The sequence below is a fragment of the Podarcis vaucheri genome (assembly GCF_965113315.1).
Source record: "Podarcis vaucheri genome assembly, chromosome: 5".
NCBI lineage: Eukaryota > Metazoa > Chordata > Lepidosauria > Squamata > Lacertidae > Podarcis > Podarcis vaucheri.
Window position 1 is genome coordinate 13,640,750 of NC_138763.1, and position 21,990 is coordinate 13,662,739.

The 21,990-nt window shown below is 43.1% G+C and overlaps 1 protein-coding gene across 6 annotated transcripts in view; it reads right to left on the bottom strand.

Moving 5' to 3' along the window:
- The window catches only part of NAALADL2 (N-acetylated alpha-linked acidic dipeptidase like 2), a 668,594-nt gene that overhangs the window by 98,421 nt on the left and 548,183 nt on the right, over positions 1 to 21,990 (bottom strand). For all 6 annotated transcript variants that reach the window (XM_082224107.1, XM_082224108.1, XM_082224109.1 and 3 more), the window contains one exon: positions 19,585 to 19,680. In XM_082224107.1, the coding sequence (XP_082080233.1) occupies positions 19,585 to 19,680 (96 nt within the window). The remainder of the gene's footprint in view (positions 1 to 19,584; positions 19,681 to 21,990) is intronic.

Here is a 21,990-nt window from a genome sequence, read left to right on the forward strand (position 1 = left end):
ATAAAGAAAACAATGCCCGACCTGAAGAATTTGGAGCAAATGATTCAGCAAAGGAAACACAGCCCAGAATAACTAAGGAGATAGTACAAGAATATTTGGCTAGTTTAGATGTATTCAAGTCTCCAGGGCCAGATGAACTGCATCCAAGAGTATTAAAAGAACTGGCAGATGTGATCTCAGAACCACTGGCAGTCATCTTTGAGAATTCCTGGAGAACAGGCGAAGTCCCGGCAGACTGGAGGAGGGCAAATGTTGTCCCTATTTTCAAAAAGGGGAAAAGAGAGGACCCAAATAATTACCGCCCAGTCAGTCTGACATCAATACCAGGGAAGATTCTGGAGCAGATCATTAAGCAAACAGTCTGTGAGCACCTAGAAAGGAATGCTTTGATCACCAATAGTCAGCATGGATTTCTGAAAAATAAGTCATGTCAGACTAACCTGATCTCGTTTTTTGACAGAATTACAAGCCTGGTAGATGAAGGGAACGCAGTGGATGTAGCCTACCTTGATTTCAGCAAGGCATCTGACAAGGTGCCCCATGATATTCTTGTAAAGAAGCTGTTAAAATGCGGTCTTGACTATGCTACCACTCAGTGGATTTGTAACTGGCTGACTGACCGAACCCAAAGGGTGCTCATCAATGGTTCCTCTTCATCCTGGAGAAGAGTGACTAGTGGGGTGCCACAGGGTTCTGTCTTGGACCCGGTCTTATTCAACATCTTTATCAATGACTTGGATGATGGACTCAAGGGCATCCTGATCAAATTTGCAGATGACACCAAACTGGGAGGGGTGGCTAACACCCCAGAGGACAGGATTACACTTCAAAACGACCTTGACATATTAGAGAACTGGGCAAAAATAAACAAGATGAATTTTAACAGGGAGAAATGTAAAGTATTGCACTTGGGCAAAAAAAATGAGAGGCACAAATACAAGATGGGTGACACCTGGCTTGAGAGCAGTACATGTGAAAAGGATCTAGGAGTCTTGGTTGACCACAAACTTGACATGAGCCAACAGTGTGACGCGGCAGCTAAAAAAGCCAATGCAATTCTGGGCTGCATCAATAGGAGTATAGCATCTAGATCAAGGGAAGTAATAGTGCCACTGTATTCTGCTCTGGTCAGACCACACCTGGAGTACTGTGTCCAGTTCTGGGCACCACAATTCAAGAAGGACACTGACAAACTGGAACGTGTCCAGAGGAGGGCAACCAAAATGGTCAAAGGCCTGGAAACGATGCCTTATGAGGAACGGCTAAGGGAGCTGGGCATGTTTAGCCTGGAGAAGAGGAGGTTAAGGGGTGATATGATAGCCATGTTCAAATATATAAAAGGATGTCACATGGAGGAGGGAGAAAGGTTGTTTTCTGCTGCTCCGGAGAAGCGGACACGGAGCAATGGATCCAAACTACAAGAAAGAAGATTCCACCTAAACATTAGGAAGAACTTCCTGACAGTGAGAGCTGTTCGACAGTGGAATTTGCTGCCAAGGAGTGTGGTGGAGTCTCCTTCTTTGGAGGTCTTTAAGCAGAGGCTTGACAACCATATGTCAGGAGTGCTCTGATGGTGTTTCCTGCTTGGCAGGGGGTTGGACTCGATGGCCCTTGTGGTCTCTTCCAACTCTATGATTCTATGATTCTATGATTCTATGATTCTATGACAGAGATAAGGTGGTAGTGATTTTTAAACTCAGTATTCTTGACTCACAGTGCAATTTGAGATTTACTCTTTGCCACAGAACTGGTCCTCACAATTCCACCTGATATTTGCAGTCCCAAAAATTTATGTTTTTTTCAATCGTAACAGCAGACCTGCTCCGAGTTAACTTGAAAGAGACGACTTGCTTAAATGTAGCAGGAATAAAAGATACTGCCTTTTTCCTATACAGAAGTTTGCAGCTGTTTCTCCCCACCCTACTGAATGCTCTTTCTTTTGCTCCCTGCTCGCCTCCCCACCCCCCACCCTGCAGCTTTTTGCTCCAGCTTGTTACTTTGAATTTTGCACACTTTCTCTTTGGCTGCAAAAAGCTCTTTGCTTTGTTCTGTCTTACATCTGATGAAGTAAGATCTCCCGGGCCTGTGGAAGTTCATGCCACAATAACCTTGCTGAAGCTAAGCAGGCTTGGATCTGGTCAATGCCTGGAGGGGAGACTTCCTAGGAACTCGTATGAACGCTACCTTAAGCTCCCTGGAGGAAAGGGCAGGTATAAATCTTAGAAACAGGCCAGCCTTCAAGGTGCCACAGGACTCACTATTTTTGGAGCAACTGACTGGCATCAGAGATGAAAACCTCATTCCAATAAAGGCAAAACAAATGCAAAATTACAGGCTTTTTAACCCTTTGGTTCAGGTCCTCCATGTGACAAGGAATCCAGGAGAGAAAATCTGGGCCTGTGATTGCCTGACTTTGAGAATAGCAGAAGCAGCTGGGAAGAGAGGAGTTCAGGGATATTTTTTTTCAAAATAAGTTCATAAGTTGTGTGTCCTTGTTTCTCAGCTGGATCCTTTTATTTGTATGCTTTGTGCTATATTATGCTTTGTGATTTGCTGTTATTTTTATTGATTAGTAATTCTTCATTGTAATTGATAAGTGTAAACTGTTTAATTTTTATTTGCTGATGTTTAATGTTACTGTTTGCATTAGATTTGAATGGATTGTTGAATATTGCTTTATTTGATCTAAGTTGTTTATTTCAAAGATTTCTTTTGGACTTTTAAAATATTGGACCTGATTGTTAATATTAATATTTGATGTTTTATTATGTTTTTATTATGTTTTTTATAGGGACGCAGGTGGCGCTGTGGGTAAAAGCCTCAGCGCCTAGGGCTTGCCGATCGAAAGGTTGGCGGTTCGAATCCCTGTGGCGGGGTGCGCTCCCGTCGTTCGGTCCCAGCGCCTGCCAACCTAGCAGTTCGAAAGCACCCCCGGGTGCAAGTAGATAAATAGGGACCGCTTACAAGCGGGAAGGTAAACGGCGTTTCCGTGTGCGGCTCTGCTTCGCCAGAGCAGCGATGTCACGCTGGCCACGTGACCCGGAAGTGTCTTCGGACAGCGCTGGCCCCCGGCCTCTTGAGTGAGATGGGCGCACAACCCTAGAGTCTGGCAAGACTGGCCCGTACGGGCAGGGGTACCTTTACCTTTACCTTTTATGTTTTTATATGTGTTGGAAGCTGCCTAGAGTGGATGGGATAATGATGATGATGATGATGATGATGATGATGATGATGATGATAATAATAATAATAATAATAATAATAATAATAATAATAATAATTTGTGTCCCATGATGGGTCAAGGTCACTTGCATCTATGACAAGAAGGTGATGAGACAATGACCAAAAAGTGATAAGATAGAGGCAGTTACTGGTTTGGTTGATTCTCATTGAATCAGGGACAAACATGACCCTGATGTTTCTTCAGGAGCAACCAAGATGATCATAGGATTGCAGCCCCTTTCCTAGGGAAAATGTTATAAAGGTAAAGGTAAAGGTACCCCTACCCGTACGGGCCAGTCTTGACAGACTCTAGGGTTGTGTGCCCATCTCACTCAAGAGGCCGGGGGCCAGCGCTGTCCAGAGACACTTCCAGGTCACGTGGCCAGCGTGACATCGCTGCTCTGGCGAGCCAGAGCCGCACACAGAAACGCCGTTTACCTTCCCGCCAGTAAGCGGTCCCTATTTATCTACTTGTACCCGGGGGTGCTTTCGAACTGCTAGGTTGGCAGGCGCTAGGACCGAGCAACGGGAGCGCACCCCGCCGCGGGGATTCGAACTTCCGTCCTTTCGATCGGCAAGCCCTAGGCGCTGAGGCTTTTACCCACAGCGCCACCCGCGTCCCCTGAAAATGTTATAGATTCATAGAATTATGCATGCTATGGTGTTAGTGGATAGAGCGAATGTTCTTCCATCTTTTATAAGACTAGAACGTAGGATCACAGAAAGCTGTGTTTTACCAAAGCAAACCACTGGCACATCCAGCTCAGTATTGCTTACAGAGGCTGATAGCAACTCTCCAGGGTTTCAGAAAGTGGTCTTCTCCTGGAGATGCTAAGGACTGAACTTGGGTCCTCCTGCATGTAAAGGATGTGCTCTACCAATGAGCTCTACCTTCACATCAAGGTTGACAGTAGGTCCAGGGCAGACAACATTCATTTATGTAATTCACCGTCAGGAGTGTGTGAAGGAGTCAGGCCCTGTGACTGGTACGGCCTCACAGGACTGGGGCCCTCCTGAGTTTGGCCTGGAAGGGCAAGGTGCAGCCGCACAGGTGAGGCTTGACAGAAGACTCGTAGCACCTGGTGGCAAGGGCCGGGAGGGGTATATAAGACTAGCATTTCCCTCTGGCTCTTTGCCACAGTAGCATGCTACCCACCTAGCTGTGCTTCAGCTTCCTGACCCTTGGACTCTTGGCTTCCTGACTCCCGGTTTCCTAATTTGTGGACTCTTGGCTTCCTGACCCCTGGACTGCTGACCCTGGACTGCTGATTCCTGCTTCTTGACCTCTACCCCGGTCCCGACGTACCAAGCCAGGACTCCGACTGCCTGTAACCCGGACCACGACATTCACTAACAAACTATGTGGCCATAGCCACCAGCTTAGAGGGCTTTTAAGGGGAATTAGAAAATTTCATGGAATATGGCTCTGTCTAGGCTTATTAGATGTCTGTATGACATAGTTTAGTCGGTAGAGAATGGTACTCTTAATCTCAGGGTCATGGGATAAAAGATTTCTGCATTGCAGGGGGTTGGACTAGATGACTCTCATGGTCCCTTCCAACTCTACAATTCTATGATATCTCCAGATTTCAGAGGTATGCTAAATAGTAAACATAGTATGGATCCTTATATATAGCCAAACCTTCACCATCCACTCACAAGAGGGAGGTATCAGAAGACGTGAAACTCTAACGTTCACAAAGATGCAAAATATTTCATAAAATTTATTTTAGGAAAAATCCTCAAAACAGTTTACCAAGAAAGATAAAATAAAATTATCGCCAATTTACAACCATAATCTCAAACATACAGAATAGAACAGACAAAAACAATAACACACACCTTATATGAACTTTTTAAACATCTGGGTAAGGTAAAGGTAAAGGGACCCCGTGACCGACTGGTTGCAGCGCTCATCTCGCTTTATTGGCTGAGGGAGCCAGTGTACAGCTTCCAGGTCATGTGGCCAGCATGACTAAGCCGCTTCTGGTGAACCAGAGCAGTGCACGGAAACACCGTTTACCTTCCCGCCAGAGCGGTACCTATTTATCTACTTGCACTTTGACGTGCTTTTGAACTGCTAGGTTGGCAGGAGCTGGGACCGAGCAACGGGAGCTCACCCCGTACCGGGGATTCGAACCACTGACCCAGGGAGAGAGGAGAAAATAGTGGAAGTGAACAGCTGGCTTCGCAAATGGTGTAAACAGGAACGGTTTGGATTCTTAGATCACGGACTGCAGTTTCTTGAAGATGGACTTCTGGCAAGTGATGGGCTGCACCTCACAACGGTTGGGAGAAATGTTTTTGCCAAAAATCTCAGAAACCTCATCAGGAGGGCGTTAAACTGACTAATGTGGGGGAGGGAGACAGTGCTCCTGAAGGTAGGAGTCTATCAATTAATGAAGATGATCATCCAAATGTCATAGATCAAATGGAGCAAACAGCACGCGGACCTAGTGGTGGGAGGAAAAAATCCTTAAATAAGAGACACGGGGGAATGATTAATGGACTTCAATGTCTGTACACTAATGCGCAAAGCATGGGAAATAAACAAGATGAGCTTGAGCTCTTGGTACAGCAAACTAAATATGACATAATAGGCATCACTGAAACCTGGTGGGATAAGTCCCACGATTGGAATGTAATAATGGGGGGATACAATCTATTTCAGAGAAACAGACCAGACAAGAAAGGAGGAGGAGTGGCGTTATATGTCAGGGATGTGTATACCTGTGAAGAGATCCAAGATTTAGAACCTCAAAGCCAAAGTGAGAGCATTTGGGTCAAAATTAAGGGAGAGAAGAATAACAGAGACCTCATTGTGGGAGTTTACTATAGATCCCCAAGCCAAACGGAGGACATAGATGATGCCTTCCTGGAACAGATGGCCAAGCATGCAAAAGGAAGGGAGATAGTAGTAATGGGGGACTTCAATTACCCGGATATTTGTTGGACGTCAAACTCAGCCAAGAGCATAAGGTCAAACAGATTCCTCACTGGCCTTGCAGACAACTTCATTGTCCAGAAAGTGGGAGAAGCAACAAGAGGAACAGCCATTTTAGATCTGGTCCTAACCAATGTTGATGACCTGGTTAGTGGGGTAGATGTGGAAGGATCATTAGGCGCGAGTGATCATGCTCTTCTGAAGTTTACTATACAGCGGAAAGGAGCAGCCAAGCATACTAGGACTCAATTTCTTGACTTTAAGAAAGCCGACTTCATAAAACTTAGGGAAGTGCTGGGTGAGATCCCATGGACAGCAATACTAAAAGGAAAGAGAGTTCATGATGGCTGGGAGTTTGTTAAGAGGGAGATAGTAAAAGCACAACGTCAGGCAATACCAATGAGACGGAAACATGGAAGGTGCCTAAAGAAGCCAGGGTGGCTATCTAAAGAACTTTTAACTGAATTAAGATTAAAAAAGGATGTGTACAAAAAATGGAAAAGGGGGGAAACCACCAAAGAGGAATTCAAACAAATAGCCAGCACGTGTAGACACAAAGTCAGAAAAGCTAAAGCACAGAATAAACTCAGGCTTGCTAGAGAGGTTAAAAGCAACAATAAAGGCTTTTATGGGTATGTTCGTAGCAAAAGGAAGAACAAAGAAACAGTGGGGTCACTCAGAGGAGAAGATGGTGAAATGCAAACAGGGGACACAGAAAGGGCTGAACTCCTCAATGCCTTCTTTGCCTCAGTCTTCTCCAATAAAGAAAACAATGCCCGACCTGAAGAATTTGGAGCAAATGATTCAGCAGAGGAAACACAGCCCAGAATAACTAAGGAGATAGTACAAGAATATTTGGCTAGTTTAGATGTATTCAAGTCTCCAGGGCCAGATGAACTGCATCCAAGAGTATTAAAAGAACTGGCAGATGTGATCTCAGAACCACTGGCAGTCATCTTTGAGAATTCCTGGAGAACAGGGGAAGTCCCGGTAGACTGGAGGAGGGCAAATGTTGTCCCTATTTTCAAAAAGGGGAAAAGAGAGGACCCAAATAATTACCGCCCAGTCAGTCTGACATCAATAGCAGGGAAGATTCTGGAGCAGATCATTAAGCAAACAGTCTGTGAGCACCTAGAAAGGAATGCTGTGATCACCAATAGTCAGCATGGATTTCTGAAAAATAAGTCATGTCAGACTAACCTGATCTCATTTTTTGACAGAATTACAAGCCTGGTAGATGAAGGGAACGCAGTGGATGTAGCCTACCTTGATTTCAGCAAGGCATTTGACAAGGTGCCCCATGATATTCTTGTAAAGAAGCTGGTAAAATGCGGTCTTGACTATGCTACCACTCAGTGGATTTGTAACTGGCTGACTGACCGAACCCAAAGGGTGCTCATCAATGGTTCCTCTTCATCCTGGAGAAGAGTGACTAGTGGGGTGCCACAGGGTTCTGTCTTGGGCCCGGTCTTATTCAACATCTTTATCAACGACTTGGATGATGGACTCAAGGGCATCCTGATCAAATTTGCAGATGACACCAAACTGGGAGGGGTGGCTAACACCCCAGAGGACAGGATCACACTTCAAAACGACCTTGACACATTAGAGAACTGGGCAAAAACAAACAAGATGAATTTTAACAGGGAGAAATGTAAAGTATTGCACTTGGGCAAAAAAAATGAGAGGCACAAATACAAGATGGGTGACATCTGGCTTGAGAGCAGTACATGTGAAAAGGATCTAGGAGTCTTGGTTGACCACAAACTTGACATGAGCCAACAGTGTGACGCGGCAGCTAAAAAAGCCAATGCAATTCTGGGCTGCATCAATAGGAGTATAGCATCTAGATCAAGGGAAGTAATAGTGCCACTGTATTCTGCTCTGGTCAGACCACACCTGGAGTACTGTGTCCAGTTCTGGGCACCACAATTCAAGAAGGACACTGACAAACTGGAAAGTGTCCAGAGGAGGGCAACCAAAATGGTCAAAGGCCTGGAAACGATGCCTTATGAGGAACGGTTAAGGGAGCTGGGCATGTTTAGCCTGGAGAAGAGGAGGTTAAGGGGTGATATGATAGCCATGTTCAAATATATAAAAGGATGTCACATAGAGGAGGGAGAAAGGTTGTTTTCTGCTGCTCCAGAGAAGCGGACACGGAGCAATGGATCCAAACTACAAGAAAGAAGATTCCACCTAAACATTAGGAAGAACTTCCTGACAGTAAGAGCTGTTCGACAGTGGAATTTGCTGCCAAGGAGTGTGGTGGAGTCTCCTACTTTGGAGGTCTTTAAGCAGAGGCTTGACAACCATATGTCAGGAGTGCTCTGATGGTGTTTCCTGCTTGGGAGGGGGTTGGACTCAATGGCCCTTGTGGTCTCTTCCAACTCTATGATTCTATGATCTGCAAGTCCTAGGCTCTGTGGTTTAACCCACAGTGCCACCCGGCTTGTCGAAATAAGAATGACTTCAGCAGGCACCAAGAAGAAACATTTATCATTATTTAGAAATAAAAATGCTTTCCCCAGAGAGCTCAATGAGAACTGAGTAAGTTCAATCAATCAACATGGTATGCTGAATGCCACTTAGGGTGGGGATGGGTGGGACAGGACAAAGGAGAGAGAGAGAGAGAGAGAGAGAGAGAGAGAGAGAGATGCTAGAAAAGAGCATGGCTTATGTTGCATTCTGAACAGGAGCTCTGTAAGAACAGGGACAACATGGAATAGACTGTTTCAGCAGGGATCTTACGTTTTTCACAATATTCTCTAGTTTGAAAATGCTGACCACGATTTTGGTTGGGACACCCTCAGCTTTAATGTCAAAGACCGTGTTTACTGGAACAGTGTCCAATCCTGCCTGCATATATTTGGCAGATGGGCAGCAGAATTCAAATATGGGTGGACCTGGATTGTTCAAGGCCAAGCCAGGTTATTTTGCCTGGTGCTCTGCCAGCCTAAAACCAGGGAATGATTAACTATGATTATATACTTAGCTGTAATGAACCTAATCCCAATAGCCAGTCATTTAAACATGGTGCCCATCAGCTGCTGAGGCAAATTATTTAACTGTTTCTCTTTTGCATCACCGCATAATCTTTGCCTTCCCTAACCCTCAAGGCAAATCTTATGAAGCTTTAGCTGGGAAAGCATAAAATCTCCAGAGGTTGAGCCCTCCCTTGGCCACAGCAGAATTGGCCCTGAATTTGTAGATTCTTCCACTGCTTGTGTGTGAGAAAACATAGTTTAAATTACAACCATGACCCTTCAAGCAACCAGCTTGGGCTCGATTTGAACGATCTTATGTCCCTCGAAAGATTAACAGTAATTGGTATTATAGGACACATTCCTTAAAGCCAGTGTAAGCTTTATCATCTCAAAATGGAGAGAAAATGTTGAATTTACAGCAATAACGGCACATTTGTGCTGGGTACTGATTATCATAAAAGCAATATTTACTTTGCTAAATCAGGATTTATTTATTCAGGCCCAGCTGTGAAGATGCCAGACAATTGAAAAGATATACCAAAAAAGAGAGAGAAGAAGTAGTGAAAGCTAAAATGGCATTATTACATACAAGCCTGCTTCTAAATTAGGTAAGGGTGGATACCAAAATATTTAACTCCTTTAACTCTGTTTAACAGATGTAGCTAACTTCATTCCTAACATTTTCTTTATCTCCTTATACTCACAATAGATATAAAACAAGTTAGTACTTAGTTGTATCCCTATATTTGCTTTTTAAACAGCTGGCAGGTGAGCTCTGTCCTGCCAAAGGTCATCCACTAGAACTTAATCCATGTGTTATTCAAATCCAGGCTTCCTCAACCTCAGCCCTCCAGATGTTTTGAGACTACATCTCTGACCACTGGTCCTGCTAGCTAGGGATCATGGGAGTTGTAGGCCAAAAACATCTGGAGGGCCGAGGCTGAGGAAGCCTGTTCTAATCTCTGCTAGAGAGGCGCAGGTCATTGCCAAAAGGGTTACTGAGATGGGGGCAGCAGACAGTCACCACTGGTATGCCAGGCACCATGTTGAATCAAGATGGTGGACCAAAATGTGAATTCACTGTGACTTTGCCCGTTTTTTTTACATGTTTGGCCACCTCTTGAGCTATTGTCACCAAACTTTGCTTGAGGGTCTCCAAGGTGGAGGCAGCAGCCTTCATCATTGGCTTAGAAAGTGCTTGGTCTTGAATGACACATAGGAATCGGAGAGTGATCAGCTTGGAGCCTAGAAAGGGCTGAGACGGGCTTCACTCTCTCAGACAGGGAGCAGGCAGGGATTAGGAGCCTGGAAAGGGCTTAGCTATGCATGGTGACCTCGGTAATTTCCCTGAGGGTGAAGTAAAGATCCCAGAAGGGGTTGTGAGAACAATAGCAACAGAAAACACCAATGGATTGATCTCCTTTCTGAACATGGGACAAAAATAAAAAATAAAAATCTGCTTCAGTTCCGCTTTTTATGGTCGTAATTTCCAACATTCTTAACTAGAAGTAACAAACATTCACTTAGACCAATGTGGCAGGATCTTACCCCCTCTTTGGCACACCACCAAATACTTTCCTCCTCTCTCTCTTTCTCTCTCTCTCTCTCTTCTCTACATTTTTAACATGCTGCAACAGATGAAGGAAGGTCGTGTCTGATTAGAAATACTGGCTTCAGAAAGGATTCCAACGATGGCAGCTCAATTTAGTGTGATAATGAGCTTATAAGTAGTAAAGGTCACTAACTCTGGAAGGCCTAGCTTATCTATCTACACACACAGAGAGAGAGGTGGAGGCGAGAGAGCGATATACTGAGAAATTGTAAAGTATGCCCACAAAATATAAGGTAAATATAAAACCTCACACTTTCAGTAAATATTTTTTCCCCTTTGTTGACTTTAATTATGCATCTATTAATGACAAAAGGGAAGTGTACATCTGTGAACATTCCACACTGGAAGAAATGCTGCACTTTGAAGCCCCATCAACTCAAGGACAGACCCCCGTTGATGGCAGTTTGAAAGCCTGCATTGTATGAGACACTGGAATTTTTCTTCTCTGTTACAAAGGTGTACAGGCACTGCCCCCCCCCAAAAAAAACTTAAATATGCCACAAAAAAGGAGGGGTGTGCACAGGGAGGGCTGCCGGCAACGATTTGATATGAGCAAGGGTTGTTCTTAAGGAAATTCACAAGCTGTGTTCAGAGAGACAGAATTCTGGAATAAGAAGATGAAAAGGTGCTAGTCTTTCCCTCCCGAGTGCTCAGATAATGCACAAATTTGGAAGGCCGGGTGTGCTTCAGTTCACGTATCGTTTGGGAAAATGTGGGTTTTGTGAGCTCAGAAATGCGAACTGAATCAAATCCTCTCCTCCCACTGAGAGCACAATACTATGAATAAGACTGAACCTTCTTGTCTGATCCAACAAGGCTCTGCTCATCACTTTTGGGCTTTCAACCCCGGAACAAGTTTAGAACTGATATGGCTCCATGAACCAATGCTGTCATGAAAAAAGAGTATAATCCCATTCTTTTGTGGGAGCCCCTTCTCATGACTTAGATGAGACAGCAACAATTTACCAAAGTTTTCTGGATGGGGTAGTTTTTAGGAATAGGGGGAACTGCACTGGCTGCTGGCATTATCACCAAGAATGGGGTTGGGCTACCTATAAATAAGGTGCCCAAGAGGGGAAGTTTCTTATTATCGAAAAACTTATCACCATCATCATGCAATCAGTTTGTTTAAAACACAACAAAACAAAAGTCTAAGACAAGCCTTCCCTCCTCTTTAGATGGATTTCTCTCTCTTCCTTTCCTCCACAAACATCCAAACTCTGATTATCTGACAATATTAGGAGAGCAGCTGAATCCGCCTTTACAAAGAACAAAAATGTAAATATTTTTACCTCTACTTTGTCACCACCCTGCAGAAAAATGTAAGAGAAAACACAAACTAATAAGTATTATGATTAAAGGGTTTAATGCCCAACTTACAACAATGTTAAGTAACTTAAGAGAGTGTTTCTATATACCCTTAGTTACGAATGTGCCACATGAAGTGAACGGGACTTACTTCTGAGTATTTATACCAATAGGATTGTACTGTACACCTTCTTAGGCATGGCATTCTTTATTTTTAGATATTCATATTAATCACTTCCAACCATGACATGTATTAGAGCTTTTTAGAATGAACAGTTGTTTAAGGTTCAAAAAATCATCAGTGTTGCAAGGTGGTTTCTGGTTCTCCAAGGTGTCAGACAGAATAACTGAGTGAAAATTTGGTTTCACTTGCATTTTAACGAGAACCTGCCTGATTCAAACTTCTTGAACCAACATGCAAACCGAAACACAGCTACCCTTTCAAATTTGCATTTCTTTGGATTGTTTGATGCAGTTCTCAAAGCAAATATTATGTACTACAATGAACACATGCACAAATCTACGTTAAATGCCTGTAATGGTGGATATAACATTCAAAATACTTTGCATTTGGGAAAATTACTTGCAAAAATGTGTACGTTAGTCATGACTGCCTGCAAAAATAAAAAGTGTTTCGTATTTGAAATTTCCGCTAAAATGCTGGTGAATTTTCATGATAATTAAAGGAAAGCAAATATGGAAAACTTAATTTAAGATTGGGAAAATGGGAAACTTAGAGAACTGAATTTGACAGATTTATTTTTTCCTAAACAGGAATCTTACAAAGCCCATACCGGACCAGACCAATAACCCTTAAATCCTTTAGCTGAACGTCAGGGATTCAAACTTGAACAGCGTGGGTTGAAGCTGATGAGATGTAATGAAATCGACTACCTTAAGTGTGCTGCTTTCATTGGGTCTACTCTGAGTATAATTTTGCATACAACCCTCTTGTGTGCAAAGCACATGTTTTAACAATGAGCGACAGGCACTTCCCTGAGCTTTGGTTTGGGACCCACATACAGAATCAATCAATGAAGAAAGAAATGCCTGCTCTCACACACAATGTTTCGGTGTGTGCAACATAATAATTCTACCACCATTCATACATTGACTATGGATAACTGATGTGTTAATATTTATGCTTAACTACAGAACTCATCAGATAAATAATGTTCTACCCTCTATAGCTGCAGTTCCCTTTCATGTACCATCTCAGACATTTCCATTACAGGTGAAATTAAATTACCCCGCCTCCTCCCCTACACTCCATTTAAAGTAAATAAAACTTTATTGAGCTCTCTCTTCCTCTAGGGGACTATACCGAAGATCAATGTGCAGATGGTATACAGATGGTATTTTTAGACTCTGAATCATATAGGTGAAGTCCTACAGAAGGATTTTGTTCTGCTGGAGTCTAATAGACAATTGGAAAGATGGAAGAACCTTAACAACACGCGCTAAAAAATATTAGATTGCATCAATATTTCCTTCCTCTTCGAACAGTTCCCAACTTCTTAGCTGCCTCGGTAATTTAAGAACGTGAAGAAAGATGAAGCAAAAGAAACCATCCACTAAACCGAGCAACTCTCATCTGTCTGAAATAAAGAGGAAGGATATGTATAATAAGCAGTTTGGATTCTTCAAGTGGCTGGTAATGTAAAAAGAAAATTGCAAGTACATGTTAAGTACAACCTGGTCCTCAACACCTTAAATAAAACTTGCTAGTGCAATTGGGGGTTTGAAGCATGTGCTGTTGCATTCTGGTCCTGACTATGGGCTTCTCATAGGCATCTGCTTGGACACTGGAAACCTCAGGAAGGCAGAATGCTATTGTGCTCAATTTCTGCTTTCATGTTTCCTATAAGCGTTTTGTTGAGGACAGGATGCTAGTCTAGGTGGGCCATTGAACTGACCCAGCAGGTCTGGTCTTGTACTATCATGTGGAGCCAAACATGATATTATGTGAAACACATTTTTGGATTGAGTGTGGCTATTTTTAAAGACCAAAGTAGCAGCTATTGGGGGAAGAGAGATGCAGGACCACAGGGATAGAGTGGAGTTTAACCCTTTCTCTCCCTTCTGCAGAACCAGAAAAAGCCACACACACCTTTCTGAGCTTCCTCCTAATAAAGGGTTTCCCAAGCTTGGGTCTCCAGTTGATTTTGGACTACAACTCCCATCATCCCTAGCTAGCAGGACCAGTGGCCATTATGAGAACTGTAGTCCAAAAGCAGCTGGAGAGCTAAGGTTGGGAAACCCTGTCCTAATACAAGTAGCAAGATTTTTTTCTGAGGGGTGGGGGTGTGTCATTAAGGCTGTAATAGAGAGGCAAAAGGTTATCCCACCATTCTCCCTATCATGATCTGGGAGCCCCTGCATCTGATAGTTTGATTTTAAAAACATTCAAGTCAAGCATCTAAATATAAAGTTACCAGATTTTTTTCAATGAATCCGGGGACAGTTTTCAACTTCAGTGGATTTTGTATGGGGACTGATTTGTAAATCCAGGGAAACGGGGACATCTGGTAACCTTAAAAAACATATTTGATGTAACACGTTGCTTGGTCCTTGCTGTAAGGATATATGCATATGGAACCATTTCACAGAAATGAAAGCTACAGTTTCCATTTCAGTTTTGCTATTGCAGGAAAACACAAGCATCTCTCTATATTTATTCGGATGCTTTCTATTATGCCCTTGAAGATCCGTCCTGGACACAAGAATGATTAAAAAAATAATAATCACCAAAGGAACATAGGGGCATCAGAACATAGGAAGTTACCTGATAGTGAGTGACGTCATTGGTCCACCCAACATTGTTTACACTGACTAGGGTGGCTGCCCAGGGTTTCAGACAGGTGTCTCTCCCAACCCGACCAGGAGAAGCTGGGTGTTGAATCTGAGACCTTCTGCCTGCAAAGCGGATGCTCTGCTCCTGAGTACTGGCCCTTGCTTAAACAACTGGCTTTTAAGACTCCGCAAAAAGGGCAGTCCCTAAATTAGGCCACAGTGAGCACCTTCGGGGACCCCCCTCCATAAACTCTATCTCCAGCCCACACAACTGGCAAAGCCACTTCTGACTTAGAAAGCAGGTGGGGTTGCAGGCTTCACACTCCCACCGTGCGCATGGTGGCTGGCTCTCAGCCTCCGCGCGATTGAGGGAATCCCTGGGCGCGTCATCCCCTGGCCAGCCAATCGGCTGGCCCGGGAGGCATGGCCTGCTCTATTGAACACAGGTATGGCCGGGGATCTCCCTCTTTTGCCACTTCCAGCTGCTCTGGTATTGTTATGTAGAGGGGGGAGGAAGTGCCATCACCTCCCTCGCATATTGAAGGGTAGTCCGATAAAGGATTCCAGGGGGCAAGGCCCTGTCCGAAGCCTGGGGAGGTGAGGGCTTAAGGCACGCCCCCGAGCAGTGACCCCGGGGGAGTTCCTAGTTGATGTGCATCAGCAGGGCTCCCCCTACTGGTGGTTAACCCTTCCCAGACTTCAAGCAAACAGGCTGAAGCCTGATAGTCGGTTAGGACCAATGCCTAAGCCAATACCGCTTATCACCTGTAACCAATAAAGTTGTGGCCCATCAGCCTTAAATAACTGTGTCATGTGTTTTTATTTCCACTGGGGGGAGGCGGGAACTTGCCACACATTAGCCCTGCCTACATTCACATGAGCAGGGAAAAGAAGTGACAGGAAATATATATGAACTGACTACCTAAGCTTCACCTTAGGCCACACAAGCTCAGCGATCGCGGATTCCCTGCTCTCCCAAAGCTCAGGAGTTTAGTCGTACGAAGTGCTTTGGGGGGGGCGCGCGCAGGGGTATGCATACCCCTAAACATTTTGTGAATGTTGCGAATCTAATTTTGGCCTCATTGAGGGGCAGTATTTCAATACGAGTAGGAAAAGGAGAGTACCCCTAAACACTTTTTTTGGGGAGAAAGCACTGGTTGTACGGAGTGGTTCAGGGTCTGCTGTAAATCAGTCTTGATCTTGAGTAATCAGCACCCTCTCCAGACATTAAAGTAAACACACAAGAGGATGCCAGGGGTGAGTTTTCTAGCTCTGACCTGCTACATCACCCTTTCTGCCACATTCTGACTCATGGGAGGTCAAGTTCTGAAGTGGAGGAACTTCTGCACCCATAAACTTTTTCAGAACCCCAATTATGCAGGGTTTCTAAAGGTGCTGGCACTTTCCCAGAGCAACCCAAGGCCCTTAGGCCTGCTGGGATAACACCAAACTCATTTTACTTTACAGAGAGTTCACTTCAAATGCATTTGGTCCTGCCAAAAGCCACAACAGGTCTACATAAATGTGTTTAATAAATTAAAACGTCCATGCAACAAGATAAACTGTATGCAATTACAAGTTCAAAATTATGAATTCACACCCCAGAAAAATAATTTATTGTACTAAAGTGTCAAGCACACATGCATATTTGTCTTGCTTTGCCAAGGGTTCATATTAATGTAGCCACTTCTTGCCCATCATCATCATCATTCACATATTCTATCTTCTTTCTAAATTTGTTACATATTCCTCCAACAACTCAGTAAAAGAATTCGAGTCCTGTACTCTCTGACACAAAAATGAACTGTGTGGCAACTCCCCAATTTCCCTGTCATTGCAGATGCCACAGACTCCAAAAAGTGCTGGGGTTTCTACCTTCAAGCACAGTGGATAGTATTAACTGAAATCTGGAAAGAGGAAAAGTATTTCTCATAGTGTGCCTACCTATTAAAAGCCATAAAATAATTCTCAGGGCCAAGCAGTCCATTTCAGGAATTGTCCTGGATTTGTTTGGATTGAAACTGGATTGAAACTGGACATGCACAGAAACCCACCCTTTTTACAGTGACAAATGTTTTGGGGGCTTCCAGTCAAGTACTAGAAAAAAAAACCCACCTCATAGCCACCCCCCCAAAAGTATCTGATCTGAACACTTGGAAAAACCCCAAATCAATCCTTTGTTCCTGTTTACTCCCTTCTTTGCTCTGCTTTCCAGAGAGAGAGAGAGAGAGAGAGAGAGAGAGGGTAGGATGGAACAACAGGCTGCTGAATGACATTTCCTATGAGGAATCATAGGTTACAGACCCCATAACCCCCAGCTGGAAATGACAATCCAAACATTATCCTTATTTGCAGCTGAGGATACCTTCAAAGGGAGCGCTCTGTGACCTGTGACCTGCTCCTTCTGTCTAAATGTAAGGCATTTTCCCACAAGGAAGGTTGGCGCTGTCAGAGATTTGTGGAGGTGGGGGCAAGAGACCCCAAACATTTAACCAAGGCTTCCTTGCTGAGCTCCAATTCTAGTCAAGCTAAGCCATATTGAGGGAGAGGCAGCTGACATTTTTAGCCCTTCCTTCTCTGGAGGTTCATCTTGGCCCTGGCTCAAATCTTACCTGAGGGGGATGGACTCTGGAGTCCAGTAGAATTTGGGGGCAGAAGTCTAGGGCCCCACTTAACAGAATGAGCAGGAGGAACCTCAAACATTGGAGGGTCAGCTTACCACATTTGGGTGCAAACGAAGTAATACGATTGCCATTTCGATAGGAGACCATTTCAAGTTGGTGAAATGAAATGCATTACATTGGTACCTTGGGTTAAGAACTTAATTCGTTCTGGAGGTCCGTTCTTAACCTGAAACTGTTCTTAACCTGAAGAACCACTTTAGCTAATGGGGCCTCCTGCTGCCGCCGCTGCACGATTTCTGTTCTCATCCTGAAGCAAAGTTCTTAACCCGAGGTACTATTTCTGGGTTAGCGGAGTCTGTAACCTGAAGCGTCTGTAACCTGAAGTGTTCGTAACCCGAGGTACCACTGTACCAGCTAAGACTATTACCCATTAGATCATTAAGTCCAGCATCTATAATTACCTATAGTATCTGAAGAAGGTATCTGAAGAAGTGTGCATGCACACGAAAGCTCATACCAAGAACTAACTTAGTTGGTCTTTAAGGTGCTACTGGAAGGAATTTTTTTTATTATAATTACCTAGTGCATCAGTGCTGGAGTTCATATAGCTAAATGTGAGAGTTGTCATCCTGCTCAACTGAGGCGGGTGGAGGCCAATGGAGGTGTTTGAGAAAGAGGTTACAAATTAGTTTCCTTACCACCGCCACCGCATTGAAATTTCATGTGATAATTATCTCAAAGAAACTGCCATCTCCCTATCCAAAAGCACTTCTGTCACTGCTAATCGTTCCAGCACATACCACAGGGACTGTTCAAATGCAGATGATTTAACGGTGACTGTAATTCTTCCTGTAAACAGGATTGATGAATTGTTCGTTCTCCAGACCTCAGGGTCCAAGGATGGAGTGACAGGGATCCCCTTTGAAATCCTTTTAGTGTCAAGGATGTGTGTCAAAGCAGCTGTCTTTCTTGCCAAGAAAGGCGAAAGGGGAATCCTGCACAACAAATGTTCTTTAATCTGCAGCATTCCCAGTTTAAGGCTTCATAAAAACTCAAACAGGCCATGACAAGAAGTCTTCTCTCTACTCTTCCCTATATATTATCAGCCTTCGCACAGCAGTTTCCAGGTCTGCCTGCTAGATCCACAAATGAACAATCTCCATGGTTTTCCTTTTCCTTCTCTCTGATGGAAATGTGCCCACAGCAGCTGCTTTGGTCAATAAAAAGGGCTTCAGAGATGAGAAGAAAGGAGCTTGCCTTCTTTGTTGGGTTATTGTTCTTTAGAAGGTATAAGAAATTGGGGAAACCTGTGGCTTTCCAGATGTTGTTGGACTCCAACTCACATCAGCTCCATTCAACATGGTTCAAGGCCAGGGATGATGGGAGCTGTGGTTCAGCAACATCTGGTGTTCCACAAGGTCCCCATCCTTGGTATACCATCCTATGACCTGAAGGCACAGATAAGCAGGTTTGGTTCTGGTCAGTGAATGGGAACCACAGTTATAGCACCTTGGGTTCCATGATGGAAGGAAGGGGATATTAAACTGTAAGAAATTGAGTAAGTTCATAAGAAGTTTCTGAATCAAATATGTGTAGTACATTTCTATATTCTTGTAGGAGATAAGAGGTTTTTGGTGAAGGAAGAAGAGGTTAAAAGGGAAAACCTGGAGATGGAAAAACTTGAAAATACTCTACCAAAAATACAGGATTGTCTACCAAGACAAACAGAACCTAACATCATCTTTATTCAGCATGATGAACACCATTGACTATCTCTGTGTATACCAAATTTCAGGTTGTGATCTATTGTGGAAGTACTGGAATATTTTTAAAAAACAACAATAACACCAAAGCAAACCATGGGACAATCAGTATGTCAGTGAGGACCAAATATTTTAAATATAAACAGATTCTGAAGCTTTTGCATTCTGAATACTGAGAATGTGAAATGCACTCTAATGCATTTAAATAACCAGCCAGTCTGGCATATACAAATATTTTTGAAACACCTTTGAAACAGAAATTGATTCATTCATAATTGGTTAACATGAAAGGAATGCTTGTATTACTGAGCGAGACATCTTAAATTTCCTCTACCTTTGCGATGGATTCATGTAGGCTGAAGGAAGACACTAGTTCGTTGGATATTGTTGAATGTAGAGGAAAAAGGGCTTCAGAGAGAAAACTTGCCGTCTGTGTGACAAAAAAAGAGAAAAGGAGAGGGAGAGAACCTTTAAGACTTCTTATTGATTTCCTTCTTCAAATGCCTTATTGGATTCTATCTGAAGGTTCAAAGGACCTCAAATTGTTTTAAAGTTGTGCTGATGATTAGACTTCATTTTAGTGATCTAATTTACTTGTTCCAAACTCTGGAACAGAAAAAAGGGATATAGTTATCTTTACTGTAAAAAAAAAAGTGTCCTTCTGAAATGGCGTCTATCTTAGTAAATGTACTTCCCCGTTCAATGCATTATTACGCCTAAGGGGAGAAAAATCCATACTGATTTCATTTGTGCATTGCTAGTAATTCCAAAACTTGAAATGACTAATTGGCTTGTCAGAAATTATATATGCATGACAATTAGAGCCATAAAACACAAAACTATTTATTCAAGAGGAACTGCATCCCTCCCCTTCAGTAGTAGGCATAGCTTAGAATGTTAATTATAAAAATGAACTAATTCCTGTTCATGTACATCCATTTAGAAATTGAACTAGTTCAGTTTACAGTTCAATTCAATTTCATCCATTTATCCTATTTACCTTTTTTCTTTTGGCATTCAAGATGTTGTGCTAAAGTGCAAAACAGTGAACTTCATTAAAAAAAGAGCTAGTTTATTTGAAGAACTGGTAGTAGATAGTTTTCAGAGATGGACCATTGTTTATTACTGAGTTCCCAAGATTAACAGTAATAAATTAACACTACTTGTTATCAGGTGCTCACTGTTTCACGCTTATGCATTTGGTTTGGGCTTTTTTGGTTTTAATCTATCCCATCAATATTTCCAAGCAAACTTAGGCAGCTAACAAATCAATAACAGAACAATAAAATAAATAAATAAATAATACAATCTCCAACTTAAGCTAAATCACACACTCAAAACAGCAGCATACAAATGAAGAACTAATAATAGCAAAAATAATAGGAACCTAATTTTTTAATGTTTTAGTTCAATGGGAATTCAAGAGGAGCACAAAACAGGGGAAATCAAGGCTTTGCTTTCTCTGCTCAGGGGTTTTGCACTGGTATATGTTTGATTCCCTACCTGCTGTCTGAAGTGGTACAGTCCTGCAATACTTGCATCATGCACAGCTGTTGATTGCATAGTCTAGGTTTGGCTGGTTCTATGGACTCCTATTTTTTGTGCTTTAGGATCTAGGCAGAAGGCCTGGCTTATCTTCCTGAGATGTAGCTAGTGTGAGGAATTTTATAAAACCGGGCTCCATTGCATAGACACTCATAGGGAATTCATTCTCTTGAGGGCTGATCATTGAACAGTCAAACTGGCAACATCTTTGGGTTTCTGTTTTTGAGAGCTGCGCAGACTTCTGTTGATGCAGTCTAGAACAGCATTAGCTCTTTTTAAAAACTGCCGCTGCATCACACTGTTGACTCATGTTAAGCTCGTTGTCCGCTAAGACCTCACATATACTGCTGGCAGAAGCTCCTTGTTGCACCTTACTGCTCAAAGCCCATTGGTAGCTTCTGCTAATTTTCAGCTTAAGCAAAGGACCTCCATGTGTATCTTGCCCAAATGCGGAAGCACAACTGTGGGTTCGGTACATATGGAAATAATTCAATGATCTGAGAGCAACCAATTTGCACTGCAGAGGTTGTGCTGCTGCTTCATCACATCACAGTTCTCAGTGTTCATAATATAAGCCTGACTGGGCACCCAGTTTTGCTTCTGTCCCCACCCAGCACTCGCAAGTGGTCCTTGGGTGGTTGACCAGGGCAGAATATAGTCCTCTGGCTGAAAGAAGGTACCTCATTTCTGATTTAGCATCTGAGTGTAAGCCAGGGAAGATAATGGCACATTTGATGAACTCTGAATGCAGTTCTGCTGGAGATTTTGTTTTTAAATGTTCCTCTAGCTGTGTTTGGCCATAGGTGATAAGCACCTGTATGTTTGGAAATACGTTTTTGAAGCTTCTCTCCATGTCTGACATCTGCTGATATTCAAAAGTCGGCTGCCTGATGCTCAAGTCCTTATATCCACATTTAGTAGAGTCCTGAATTTTGGAATGGTTAGTATCAAAAGTGTGATTAATCCATTCCTGACTTGCCAGAAAGTTTTCCTTTTAGAGACCATATATTACTGTGAAGTGTTGAAATTGAAACCTTTGCTTTGGAAGTGATATTAATGCCGCTGGAAGATTTAACAGGATTGATTTGCTGTGCCATGCATTTTGCAACTTTCCCAGCTTGCTTCTGACAGCTAGGACACTGCTCTGAGGGTCTCTGGTTGTTTTAAACTTCTGTGTGCTCCTTTTCTACAAAGA